General features: G+C 48.2%; 1 protein-coding gene across 1 annotated transcript in view; it reads left to right on the top strand.

The window, feature by feature from the left end:
- The first annotated feature begins 1,478 nt into the window (after positions 1 to 1,478).
- The window catches only part of SDR16C5 (short chain dehydrogenase/reductase family 16C member 5), a 36,560-nt gene continuing 23,125 nt past the window's right edge, over positions 1,479 to 14,913 (top strand). The window contains exons 1-2 of the mRNA XM_085855432.1: positions 1,479 to 1,859; positions 4,851 to 4,982. Of these exons, the coding sequence (XP_085711558.1) occupies positions 1,530 to 1,859; positions 4,851 to 4,982 (462 nt within the window). The 5' untranslated portion in view covers positions 1,479 to 1,529. The remainder of the gene's footprint in view (positions 1,860 to 4,850; positions 4,983 to 14,913) is intronic.

Raw genomic sequence — 14,913 nt, 5'->3', positions numbered from 1 at the left:
TGCAGGCATTAGCTGTTGGACTTTGAAGACATCTCCATTAGTTGGTGGATATGAATAAATTCCAAATTCCTGCCCTATAACTACTGCTTGGAAAGCAATAGTAAACCACCCAGCATAACCCTTGCCCAGGAAGCCGCTTCAGTGGCCCCGATGCTCTGCAAAGAGTAGAGAACTGGAGAGAGTGAGAGAGATGGAGACAGAGAGAGAGGGAAAGAGAAATGATAGGTCCCAGCTTTCTATCACAGCCAGGTTCGGTTTTGACCATAAGGATTCGGTGAAACACACGGTCTTTAAAACGGTCCATTTCTCGTCGTTGTATGTTTATTTAAGTTTACAACTTCCGTATTGTGTTCACAAACTGCAACACGATACTTGTCAAATAAAGGTTGAAACAACACTGCCCCTTTAAAAAGTGAATGCTATCAAAAAAGACACAATCGTGGCAGGAGAACTTCGAGGGTTGTGCACTAAACTCTGAGTTATCCAGCCTGGGTTTGAATCTCGAAGCAGCTCCAAAATGTCACCTTGGTGTTTTGCAGTCAGGGCGTTTCGGCATCACTGGGTGTGTGCGCATCAGATGAACGATAAGCTTTGTCAACATTGGTTGCTAGTGGTCGTTAGCGATCCCATGGTATGTTTTGCTAATATTTGCTTTGCATGCTGAACAAATTGCTCCAACCTACAAGAGGCGTAGCCGTGCTCCAAGCATTGAAGGAAACGTGCAACCACGTGCTGCATAACATTAAATGAATGAATGAATAATGCCCTTTATAATCACCTCTTCTCCAGTTTTGACCCATGTGCAGTCTTTCATCCAGTCTTGCATCATTTGCTTTTCATCTCTCCCTATTGCCCCTTCATGTTGCATGCATCATCCCTTCAACCCCGTCCTTGTAAAACTTCCAAGCTCTAGGATTACTGCTCACCTCCTCTCCTTTGATCCTCTTTACCATCCTGATTGTGGGGGTCAGTTCAATCCCAATCTTCCCTTCAGGACTTCAAGTTGGCAGTGCACCACCACCGCAAGACATCCTCCATGGACACCCCTTTTCTCTCATTAATCCTTTTTTGTCCTCTCATTAAGTCTCCCAATTTCACCGATAGGTTATATACATACTGGTTTTATCTGTGCCTCTTCCCACTCCCCATTCCTCCTATTCACTCATCCCCTTTGCCTGTTACATCCCCGAGATTGCCCACTGTTCGTGCATTGCCTTCTCCCGTCCGCCACTTCGCTCTTCCATAGTTGATTATTAACTCATATAGGACTTAATTTAACATCCTTTTCAAATACAATTGATAATTTTGCAAACCTGCATTGGAGGGAACCCGTAGATGGTTAATTTCTCATTCACAACCAAACGCTGGAGGGCACCAAATGTCTTTCTTTGAATAAACAGGATTCCTTTATGTTCCGCCCCAATCTTTGAGCCAATTCCCTTCTCCCAGCCTCAAAAACACCCACACTGTGTTCACAGAACCCAAACTTCCAGCTTCCGGGGTGTTGGTTCCCTCAGTGAACGTGCACCATGGGCTTCCTGAGAACACTGGTCGAGACGTTCGAACTGATCGTCCTCTCATTCTTCTATTCAATTGAAGCGCTTTTCCGTCTGGTCGTGCCACAGCGCCGTAAGAGTGTGGCAAATGAAACGGTCCTCATTACAGGAGCGGGCAGCGGTATCGGACGCTTGCTGTCACTGGAGTTCGCGCGTTTGAAAGTCACCTTGGTCCTGTGGGACATCAACGAGGAGGGAAATGAAGAAACTGCACAAATGGCACGCGAGCAGGGTTCGCCGCATGTGCACGTATACCATTGTGACTGCAGCCGGAGGGAAGAGGTTGCGCGAGTGGCCAGTCTGGTGAGAAAAATTCACCTTTTCATATTAAATCGTGAATGTGTCAAAAAAAGCCCCCCACAAACCAATCACTAGTGACAAGTATTGTTATGAAGTCATCGTGACAATAAGAATTAGTAAACCGAAATGCTGAAAAAATAAGTTGCCTGACAACTCACTCGACGAGGTCTTTAAAAAGAAAACTTTTTTTTTCAAAACTTTTTTGTTGTGCAAGTTTTCTTGTGAGAAACAGTCAACAATTTGGAAAGTTTATGCTCACCATTTGAGTTAAGAGGTGCGAATTCGGATATACATGTGTCCACAAATTACCGTTCCAAATTCAAATCGTAATTTAAAAAAATAAAATAAGAAATGAAATGGGATACAATGACGTGGTTTGCTGCATGTGAAACAACATTTCTCAAAGTTTGTCAAGATCTTAATTTATTGTCACTTAATTTGTGTGTGTGCACCTATTATCACAGGTAACATGCACCATGTCCTTCAGGTGTAATTTGACATTCCTGCATTTATGCTCTTGATTGCAGCCCTAATCCTCTTCCTCTGATCTGCAATATGGGTAACATTATGTTCTTCATAAAACCTCAAAGGAAAAAAAAACCCAGAGAGGTTATGTCCATTGAATATGGTGGCCACAGAATTGGACCATCGTGCCCAATTCATCAATCATTGAAGAGTTGCGGGATCACTGTCCTGTTGGTGAATGACCTCTGGTTGTAGTTGCACCAATTGCAGGAGTACAAAGTTCTGTCACATATCCAGGTAATTACTGTCACTTTATAATGGCTTCAGCAAAGAAGAATGACCCAATGACTCGGTCATGCATTCGGCCACAACACACGTTAACCTTTGGCCTGTTGTGCACAAGTTGCAGGACGTCATTGGGAGGCTTAAATCCCCAAATCCTGAAGTTTTGTCTGTTAACCTTCCTGGAAACATGGAAGGTTGACTCATTTGAGAGGAGTACATGTCATAGAAATACGACATATTCGTCTACACTTTCTAAAATGTCCACTGCAAATGCCAAGCATCAGGTGCAGTCATCCAGCTTCTGTGCATGTACCAGCTGTACCTTGTAAGCATAGAGCTGCAGTTGCAAATGTGCAGCACTTTCGGTACCATTCAGCAGGGTAACTGCAGCTCCCCGGTGACAGTCAGAATGGACTTCTGAGGACTGTGCCCGAATGACTCACGGACGTGTTCAACATCTTTACCACTTGTGCTCATCGTGCCTGTCCCCTTCCTCTGCAGGAGTTTACCGGTCTCCATAAACTTTTTGTGCCACTTACTAATCGTTTTTCTCGATGGTGGCTCAAAGAGCTAAATATTCCACTATTTTAACGAGGTAATGACTAAATATGTAATGACGATGTAACAATTTACACTTTTGCTATAAAGGGGGAGGAAGGTGTTATGTGTGTTTGAGGACTTTCGGTGTGTGGTGGTTTGAAGACTGATTTCAATCTTACGGCCGCCATATTGGTGATCACTGCTATGTAAAGGGAAAGACGCCTCGGAGCTGTCACATTCACAATTTCTATGCATTCCCTATATTTGTTCCTTTCATTGTAAAACTACCAAAGCGACAATTAAAATGATTTTGAGCCGATCGGTGTTACAGCCTTGTGAAGAGAGGCCTCAGAAATCGAGTTAGTGGTCTGTAAACTCGAATAGCGATGTGGCATTCTGCTCACAGACAGACAGACAGAATAATGTTGGTGCAAACAGAGCCTCCGTCCACCTTCGGTGGTGTAGGTAATAATGTATGTACACAATTTAATGGTGCGTACTGAGAGGGGAGGAATGACAGGGAGGGAAAGGCAGGCACTAACGTTCTTTGGTGGAACGTCTGAGCCAGCTAAGCGACGTGCTGGTATTCCCTCAAACCCTAACACTTAAATAGTGATTCAAGCAGTAACACCAGCAGACGCAGGCGAATCGTCCTGAACCCAACCTATCCTTTATACAAGCTCGAATGAGCTAAGATCCTCGTCCTCTTAATGATGACGTCATAAAAACGAATATGACATCATTGTGATGTATCAGGTTTGAGATAAATTATATGTGCTAATTCCCGGCTTGATTCCCGCAAACAAAATTCAAACAGCTTGCCTAGTTTCGGAGATAATGGTATAGGCAATTTCTATTAGCGGCGATATTATGACGTCAACTTTTTTTTTGAGGAAGAATTTCCAAAATCGGAGATTGTTACTGCCTGCGCGTGGGCTTTCTGCATATACATGGCAAGTTTCACGAAGATCCGATGAAAACTCTGGGTTGTGAAACAAAAAATAGGAATGACATCATAAAAATTGATATGACGTCATAGTGATGTATCATATTTGTGGTAATTCATCTCTGCTAATGCCCTGTTTGATTCCTGCAAACAGAATTCAAAAAGCTTGCCTAGTTTCGGAGATAATTTTTTAGGCGATTGCCATTAGCGGAGATATTTTGACGTCATAACTTTTTTTTTCTCGGAGGAATTTTCAAAATCGGAGATGGTTACTGTCTGCACAGCGTATTTTTACATATACGTGCCAAGTTTCAGGAAGTTTCGATGAAAACTGTAGGCTGTGAAACAAAAAAGTCCACAAGAACAACAACGTAAGACTTAAAGATCCTCCACGAGGATCTAACAGCGATTAATAACTAAGGCCATTTGCGATCAGTGCAACTCGAATCACTCGGAGACCAAGAGACTTTACACGTGTATTTAATAAGTAAACAAGGAGGGAAAATCAAAAGCATTTATTTAGATATTTTATTCACAAAGTTACGCACGCCGGTTATTATCGGACCAATGGAAATGCACGACTTAAAATTTTTGAACAACATTATGTCGAACCAGAACGACTTAAATCGATTATTGTCCCATAATGTGTTAATATAATGTTAATAATATCTATGTTAATAAAAGGACATTCTTTCGAAAAGGCACAAAATAGATGATGTAAATTGGAACTGTACTGTAAAGTGGTGATGTCGTTGCAGGTAAAGAAAGAGGTTGGAGATGTGACTATGCTCGTCAACAATGCCGGCATTGTCATCGGCAAGAATTTCATCGACACGTCGGAGGCAGAGATGCAGAAGGTTATGGACGTTAACGTCATGGCTCACTTCTGGGTGAGTAACTCTGTTTGTGAGATCCTTCCATGAGAACAATGTCTGGATCTCTAAGTTACCTTTCATCAATTCCTCTTGACTTTGGGAGGTAACACTTAAACTCTTGGTAACGCGAGTGACTGAAAGATCGATTTCCTTGTTTTGAAGTCCAATGATTCTTCAAAATTGGTATCATCTAACTACGTGGTCTGATCACAGTCACGTGATGATAATGATTTACAATGTAACAATATGATTGAAAATAGGACATGTGTGCGGTTATAAAAGTCTATTTATTTTCTCGGTTTGAAGGAAAAGGTATTGATAATACCTCCATTCTGAAACTTGTTTATCAGGAAATCTCAATGTTGTTCATATTATTATATTATGTTCATATTCATAACTCATGAACACTGACTTGTAAGGAGGCCACAAAGACTTTTTTTCCTTTGTTATTTTACTCCTTCTTTACTCCCATATTTATACAGAAGAGTCCCATTATGTGAAATTCTTGTTATAATGAACCCTTTCTTTGGGTTCAACCCCATTTCAATGAGATTAAAATTGTTTAACACAAGATCTAGGCTCAGGGGAAAGCGAGGTGACAGAGGGTAAAGAGCAATTAACTGGAGGGTGGGGAGGGTAACAAAATGGGGGGGGGGGCAGCGGCATAACAAAATTGGACTCGATCAGCAAGGAGATGAACAAACAGGAAAAGATGAGGGGAGGAAGCACTATAACCTGAAAGTAAAACAGTTGTATTAAGTAGAGTTAATGGAGGTACAAAATATCACAGGTAGGGATGAGAGAAAAAGGGTATGGATAGAGGATTTTTTTTTTTTTGCATACCATGTTGAGGCTCGTGAAAGAGCAAACACACAGAACATACAACAAGACAGCAGACAAGAGGGGTGGGAGAGGGAAGGAACAATGGAACAAAACAGTGGAACAGAGACATGGAGAGATCTGTGGAAGGGAGAGGGATGGGGCCGAGTACATTGGGTAAACAAGATGGACACTACAGGGACCTTCAGGAAGGAAAGCAGGGCATTTGAAGGAGGTGGGTTTGTGGTGGATTAACGGGGATAGAGAAGATCAAGGTTTTGGATTCGGGAAGATATGAAATGGTGATGAACAGCTGTTTTGAAAACATGGAGCGAAGAGTGGGATTGAAGAGAGTGTGGGAGTTTGTTCCAGAGACACAAAAAAAAGAGGAATGAAAGAGTGAAGGTGAACAGTGATTCATGATTTTGGTCGTTTCACCAGAAGTGATTCATGACTGCAGAAATATAAGGGGAACATATCACAGAGAGACAAGGGGGGAAAGGCCGGACAGGAGATGTTGGAAGACAGAAAGATCACCAACCTGCCTGTGGTGAGAGTGAGAGACCCAAAGACTCAGCTTCATCGTGGAAGATACCAATGATCCGAACAGTCTTGGTTTCTACAGCGTGACCAAGAGCTAGGTGTGAGGCAGGAGCTGTACCCCAGAAGTGAGAGCAGTACTCCATCAGACTGTGGATGAAAGTTTGTAAGGAGAGATCGTGGCAGATAGTGAGGCCCCAAAGCTTGAATGAAAGGACTTCTTCAGGAGATTGTTTAGAAAGTAGATTGGGGGTGGGAGAGGGAGTTCCAGACCGTCCTTTTGGAAAGATGTAGTGAGATTGTGAGATTTGTCAGGATTGAAAAACATGTTCCAAGTGTTTGACCATCTTGTGATTTTATCCAGGTCTGCAGAGAGTAAAGAGGCTTCTTCCTGCCAATCAGAGGGATGAGAGTTGGTATGGCAGAGAGTGGAGTCATCAGCAAAGAGATAAAGAGGATTTTCCAGAGAGACAGAGAGATCATTGATGAAAACCAGAAAAAGCACAGGGCCAAGAACTCTGCCTTGAGGAACTCAAGCCTGGACAGGAAGAGGAGATGAGACAGAGCCATTAAGAGCCACTTGTTGACTGTGACGGGAGAGGAAGCTCACTTGCCATGAGGGGAGATTGCCTTGGATAACACAATAAGAGAGTTTAGTGTGGGCAGGGCAGTGTGCCAGACTGTACCGAAAGCTCATGATATGTTTAGGGAGATGGCTCTGATATCATGTTTGGCATTTTGTACCTCAATTCATTGTTGGGAAAGCAAATGCAGCATATTCTGGGTTGAGTGACCTGGTCTGAATTCAATTTCATCGGAAATCAAGCCATTGGAGAAGAGGAAGGATTTGATGTCAGAAGCGATGATGGATTCCATAACCTTGCTGTTGATTGGGAGCAAGTTGATTGGTGTATTGTTGCAGGGATCTGTTTTTGCATCCTTTTTATGCAGAGTGGTAATGTTTGCTGGTTTCAATGCAGATGGCAGATGACCTTGAGCAAATGAGAGGGTGAATAGAACAGAGAGAGGGTGAGCAAGAGCAGCAAAGCAGGTTCTTAGGACACGTGGGCTGATGCCGTCTGGACCGGTAGAAGAATCTGAGTCGAGGTTTGACAGCAAGCTCTCCACTTTGTCAGAAGAAAAGGACACACAGTCCAGGAACAGCTGGATGCCGCTGGATAAAGTGGGTCCAAAAGTGATGGGTTTGGGACACAAGATTTAGAAGCAAACACCGAGTTTAAGCATTCAACCTTTTCACAGGCAGTGTCAGCTGTGTGGCTATTTGAGGTAAGGGAGGGGATGGAGGGGGAACATACAACAGAAACAGTCTCAACCACATGCCACCAGCATTTAGACGAGGGAGACAGGTTTGCGAGTTCAGACTTGAGATGAGAAAGATGTTGTGTTCTGGCTCTGATAAGGGTAGACACACATTTGTTCTGAGCTTTGTGGAAGGAACTGAGATTGCCCTCAGGTGGAATAGCCTTCCATGGGGCGAAGGCAAGTTATTTCAACAGCATTGCCTTGCGGTGGGAGTACACTGACTGCTTGAAGCCCCAGGGGGAAGAGTACGATGGAACTGCCTCTGGAAAGGAGTTCAACAAACAGGAGAAAAGAGGAAACAAAAGAATGGAGGTGTGCAGAAAGCACAGGAGAGAGAATTATTGCATTGACCCCTTAGAGTTATATTATTTGCGATTACATTATTTGTTCTTTCATCAATTCACCTTTGTGTGTGAGGGTTGCACGATTTGTCTATCCATTTGGTCAACATCATATCAGATAGCAGATGTATTTATTAAACTGGGAAAATTTGCTGGACACGTGAATAAGCTAGAACGGCCATTCAGTAGATCCTCAGCCAGGCTGATTGGTTTTCGTTTTGTATCCCACTGATAGACCGGATTTGGAATCGGATCTGAAATAAAATTTAATCGGCTTGTTCTTGTCACCTAACCAACCCATCCACCAAGTTTCGTTCGAATCCAATCAAAACTTTTTCAGATATCATGGTGTATATATATATATATATATATATATATATATATATATATATATATATATATATATATATATATATATATATATATATATATATATGTATGTTGTTGTTGTGCGTCTTTCGGCTGCTCCCGTTAGGGGTCACCACAGCGGATCATCCGTTATGATCCGCATACTGATTTGGCACAGGTTTTACGCCGGATGCCCTTCCTGGCGCAACCCTGGTCGCCTCTTATGACACAGGGATAAGGATTTGGTTTCGCCATGATTCAGGGCTGCCCTACACCCTTTCATAGCGTGGCCCAGCGCAGAGCACCCATCCTCAAGCGATCCTCCAACCCAAGCCTCCGAGTAGCCGGATTACAGGCGCACGCCACTATGTACATACATATATATATATATATATATATGTACATACATATAACCGGGCCACACCCGGTTATGTACATACATATATATATATATATATATATATATATATATATATATATATATATATGTATTTATGTATGTATATATTGTTGCGGATTCGCGCCCGCCGGCGTGCGAACGGCCACGTAACTCGAATCGTGGCACGTCGCCCACCGGACGGACAATCCAGTCGTGACCCTCTCGGACTAACGCCGGGAACCAGTCACGGGTGGACCTTTCGGTCTCACCACGATCGTGCCAATCGGCCCCCGCTTGGGATAGGGTTGCTCGCCAAATTCGACCTACCTAAGTACCCACACGGAGGGTAGACCGGGCGATCGCACCTCGCCGCAGGTCGACTTCGGACACGGGCCACTTTAAGCGACCCGTTCCGTACTATCGGGATAACCGAGCGGTGTTATTCGTCGGCCTCGACGGTTCGATTAATTATCGGGCGTTTTAGCCCACGACCAACCCTTTACGTGAAGCAAGATGGAGATTCAATGAAAGAAAAGACGAAGCGAAGCGGGAAAACAGTTCAACATGAAGCACATTTATTTCACGATGAACGGAAAGCACACATATACAATTCCACCAAAAGCACATGTAAAAGAAGAAGACAATGCAATATTACACAAAAAGCAAATGCAAAAATGCAGATCTATCCGACTACCGGGCACACGGCAACACTTATACAATTTTACTTCACAGACGGCGCCGACAACACATATTCCCAAAGCAAAAGAAAAGAGAACCACCCTCCAGGATGAGGCGGGCCTGGGGCCGAGACCCGGTCGGGCTTACCCGTCTAATGATGAGACGCGAAGTGGCGGTGGTGCCTCAACTCCGCGGGCCTCGCGGACAGTGTCTGGTAGGGGGTGGGAAAGGGGCCCCCTTTGTCGCACTATCTCAGCACGGGGGGAAACAGGAGGGGGTTGCTGATGCTCGGGGGAAGGAGGATATCACCCTGTCTCGGGTCCCGCGGCGAGCGTCTCCTCCTCGACCTCGGTCGCGTTGCTGGCCTCTCCCTGTGCAGCTCCCGGCACCGACGCGAGCACCCCCTCGTCCGCCTTCGCCGCCGTCACCTCTCCACAGCTCCGTCTACTCGCCCTCTCCGTCTCCTCTCTTGGCTCGTCCCAACTCTTCACTCTTGACTTCTCTCACTTCTTTCCAGCTCCACCGACGACTCTCTTGAACTCCGCACAACTGCCTCTACTGACGAACGCAGCCGTTTATATAAGCCCCGTGGCTTCGCTCTTTCACCCTTGACCCTCTGCTTCCGACCCTTCACCTCTCTAACTGGCTCCCCATTGGCCCGAGGAAAAGTGGGCGTGAATGCTTTTTGATCCATGTATTTGCATATAGCGACCGCCCTCCAACGCCCTGGAGGCGGGGCCAAATCGCCCCTCGCTCACCGATTGGACGGAACAAAAGTGGGCGTGAGTCGTTTTTGATCCGTTTTTATTCGGAAAGTCTGTGATGTCTCTGAATACGCTGCTCGGTGCGCGCCCTGCACGAGTCCAGTATCGGTGCCCACGAGTGGCGCGAGATGGTGTGGATGCGATGGTGGCGAGTTGTGACGGTAAAGGTCGTGGCGGTTGTGGTGAAGCGGCGTTGTGGTTGGTGGTTGTTGTTGTGAAGCGGCGTTGTGGTTGGTGGTTGTTGTTGTGAAGCGGCGTTGTGGTTGGTGGTTGTTGTGTGATGGCTGTTGAGACGTGGTTGGTGGTGGTAATAATGGCGGCTGGTCCAAAATAAAGATAGTAAAAGAAAAACGGCTATCCTGAAGAGTCGCAGCCCGAGTGAATGACATTTATTCCCTCTAGACAACGGGTTTGGGCCTAACTACACATATACTTACCGAGATATCTCACCTAAGGGACCTGAATGGTGGTTTGTGAATTTCGTCAACCACAACACTACCCCCTCCCCTTTTTACAGACTCGTCCCGAGTCGTCAAATTTTCGTGTGCCATCATGTGTAGTTTTCCCCTAGTACATTTTACCTTCGGATCCCTGAGTGCGACATTCATGGTATTCGTGTCCCCAAAATAAATAACCTGAGGGCTGAGTAACTACCTAAACAAACTCACTCACACGGACGACTTAAATAAAATTGCCGGCGCTAAGACAAACATGCTGGGGGCGCACTCATATTTACAGTACATCTTAACCTTAACTTACAAATTTTACACTAAACCATGGCCCAGGATCACTGAACTCTGCAAAAAGAAAGCAGTTAGCAGGGAGCCAGGCTGCTCGCATGCAGTCTCTGGCTCAAACAATGCAGGTGACAGGGAACGTGGCCGGCTGCTCACACGCAGTCCAAGGCCTTCCCTTTTGAACTGAACGCAGTGAACCACAACGGTGCATGGGCTGCACAAATGCAGTCTCCGTGCCAGCTCAAGTGGCACACGCAATGAACACAACGAATGGATGGATGAACACAAACACGGTGCACGGGCCGCCAGTGCAGGCCCGTGTTGTAGCTGCCAACAGGGCAGTTCTCGCAGCTTGCAAACTGTTGCCTTGATCCTGGCGCACATGGCAATGAACAGGGGGGGCAAAGCAAAAATTGGGGGCTGGTGAGCAGGGGCAGTGGGCATGGCATGGCAAAGGCAGCAGGCAAACACAGCCCGCAGAAGAAGGCCGCTGCAGGCAAACACAGCCGGCAGATGAACTGGCCGGCACAGGCCTTGAAGAAAAACAGCCAGCCGGCAGATGAAGCGGGCCGGCACAGGCCTTGCAGCACAGCAGCTGCAGACGATCCAGCCGGCACAGGCCTTGCAGCACAGCAGCTGCAGATGAAGTTGGCCAGCCTTTGCCGTTCCGTGGAGGTTGGTGGAGGGAGTGCGGTGGTGCTGGCCACTTGGAAGGCGGGCTCGGACCTACCTACCTGTCTCCCTCCCACCTATCGCCTTTGCCTGTCACTGTACATACCCACTCCCTTAATTTGTCAAACCCCAATTTAGCCCCACTTATTTTTTTATTTTCTTTTTTACTTCCCCCCTATAAATCGTCCCCTAACCCCCTTTATCGTCTTTGTTCGGCTAACCTATCCTGTCACCTAGCCTACTCCCAACCCCTACGTTCCCTTCCCGGAGGGGAATAAGGGAGAGCTAACGTCCTGTGTCGATGCCCAACGAAGCCTCAGAATGGCGTCCCCAGAGTTCAGCGATCTATAACCAAAGTGGGTCCAGCGGCCCACAACGAGAGCGAGGGGATGGATGGTGCGGAGGGGTACATCTCCTAATCTACCCTATCCATTTAACTGTTAAACTACCCCGGGGCTTCCAACAAGCGCCTCTCGCTTAAACTATTGGTTCAAACAACCCAGATTCCCGTCGCCTGTGTTGGTGTCCTTACAATTTCGGGCCTCGCCCCCCAATTTTCTTCCCGTGCCCTCACACGGTCTCATGGCTGGGACACGTGGCTCCCTTTGGCAGGCACGACCCTCTGCCGATTCTCCGACGATGGCACCCCCGGGCACTACACTGCCTCCGAGCCTACCAGCTCCCTAACACCGGGGAGTGCCCCCCATGGCACCTCCCCTGAAACGCACACGTGGCAGGTTGGCTTCCCAGGCCCCTTTCCGAGGGTCACCCGTGCCCACAACACTGCCCACGCGGCTAATGGCGCCCCGGGCCCCCGCACCAAGCAGGCGCACCCGTGCCCACTACGCTATCCCGGCCCCCCATGGGCCCTTGGCCTACCACGGCCGACTAGCCTGGTGCCCGGGGTACCCACTCAGCGATACTCACTTTTCGCAGCCACGCTCCCAGCCCGTCAACAGGGCTCCTGCACCCCTCCAAACGGGTTTCGAGCCTACATTCACACCAACAACAAAACGACCTCCATTTTTCAATTTAACTAACCCCCTAACTCACTCTACACTGACCCCGGGGTCCCTTGGGCGGGAGTCACTCCTCCCCCCAATCACTCATCGCACCATGCATTCCCCATTCGCTCCATTCACACAGACCCGCTGGCCTCACTCACTCATCATGTACTCACCTCACAACTCTTCAACACACTCACCGCTGAACTCTGCCACCCTTCTAACTACATCCCCTAACTAACTCGTGCTCCCACGTCGTCCCTTAAACTACAGCACGTTCCTTTTAACACTACGTCGCTAAACTTCATCCCTCTACACATTCACAAGTCTGTCACTGTCATCTAAATCTATTCCCATTTTCCCATCCTAAATCTGGCTACAATCCCTCTAACTAATCCATTCCACGGACTCCATGAGGACTTACCCCTGCCCCATGAAGTCGGTCTAACTAAGCTAACCCTTCCCCCTAACTAGTTTCCATCCTGTGCCCAGGTCAAGGGGGTCTTCCACCCCTTGCCCAGGAATCCTGTGCACCCGAAAGTGAGGCTTGTTTTTTCTTTTCTTTTTTCATGCGCAGCACCAGCGCGGCAACTCGCGCACTTTGCACCTGCCCGTGACGTCATGCAGCTGCACGTGTTCCTCGTCCCTCCTTGGACGGTACCATCCGGCAGGGATACCCCTCCTGCCGGATTCCAACCCCACGTGCAGCCATGACGTCACCGTGCGCATAAAAAAAAACACAAGCCCCACGTCTCGAGGGGTTCCCCACGCGAACACATGTGCTTTGCCCGTTGGAGCTTCACACACACGATCGCGTGGAGAACCCGTCCGGTCCAAATCCATAATCCTGCCTAAACTTTGTCCGTCCGCGGGATCGGCAAATCCACCGCGTGCGTTTCCGGACCGGGACTTCACTCTCGCAAGCGAGCACGTGGGGGCCTCGTGCGTTGCACAGCACGGACCTCGTGTTCGCTGCTGGGTGAACCCGGCACGGTCCCCGAAACAACTACAGCCGCTACCCGGCTTTCTTTCCTCACATGTCGCCGTCGTCGCCATTCCACACACGCACTCCCGCGTGTTACGACGCTAACACACCTCACCATTACATTCACACCGGGAGACGCGGCTGCGTGCTCCCGCATGCCAACCGACATCTCCCTCACATACCGCTCTCTCACACACACGGTCTCCCTTGCATAACCCATACCACTCACACGTGGTGCTCCATTCACTCGCGGCCTTCCACACAGCCGTTCACTCACGCATGCGGGGGAACTCACCCGCGGTTCCTCATCCACACTGGCCGTTTCATCCACACACACGGCCTCACTCACACACGGTGCCTCACCCACACACGCGGGGGCACTCACCCGCGGTGCCTCATCCACACACCGTCCCTCACTCACACACGCGGGGGCACTCAACCGCGGTGCCTCATCCACACTGGCCGTTTCATCCACACACACGGCCTCTTCCACACACGGTGCCTCATCCACACACGGCGTGCTGGGAAGCACGTACTCTGGCACCATCGCCACCACACCACTCACACACGGGGTCGCTTCCACACACGGGGACGCACTCACGCCTTGCACCACACACACAGGGACAACCACACTGGGGATTCGTGTCCCCACAAGGGTCTCCGGGGCCTCTATACCCCCCAAGCTCTCCGTGCACCCGTCCACAGCACTCGTCCCCTCGACCTCGCAAAACACGACCGAACCCACCTGGTCGTGACTCACCTCAAGGGGCAGACTCCCTCCCCTCGTTCCTGGAGGAGGCTATCCCGCTGCTCGCACTGGGTCTCTACCCAGTCCGCGAGCTCACCCCCATTATCCTCCACTACCTCCGTGTGTGTGTGTGCGTCACTTACCCCGTCTTCATCGTGCAGTCTTCCCTCTATCGTTCCCATCTCCCGTGTCTCTGCCAACTCTTCACCCTTTACCTCCCTTGTCTCAACTATTATTTCCGTTGTCGTCACCTCGTGTCTCGTCTCACACGTTTTGGTCTCCCCATTTAATTTTTCCCTTTCGGTCATCGTCACGACCCTCGCCCAACACGTCCCCCGAATTATTTTTTCACCCGCCTCCACCGCGGGCCCGACAGCCGTTGCACCCCCTTCCAGCTCGTTCGCTCCCACACGTGGAGTCGCCATTTTAAGCTCCCTGCTAACGGCCTTCATGCCCGCCTGCAGGCATCGGCCCATGTTCTGCGTCTCACCCCGGAGCTCTTTCATTTCTTCCTTCATGTTTGCTTCCATTCCGTTTATTTGCTTGTTCATTTCGTTTCTCATTTCATTTGTGTTTGTATCCATCTTTTCGTTTATTTGTTGTGTATT

The sequence above is a fragment of the Eptatretus burgeri genome, chromosome 14 (genome assembly GCF_056783735.1).
Source record: "Eptatretus burgeri isolate ZD-2024b chromosome 14, Ebu_testis_v1, whole genome shotgun sequence".
Taxonomy (NCBI): Eukaryota; Metazoa; Chordata; class Myxini; order Myxiniformes; family Myxinidae; genus Eptatretus; species Eptatretus burgeri.
The sequence above is the reverse complement of the archived record's forward strand: the minus strand, read 5'-3'. Positions and strand labels throughout refer to the sequence as shown.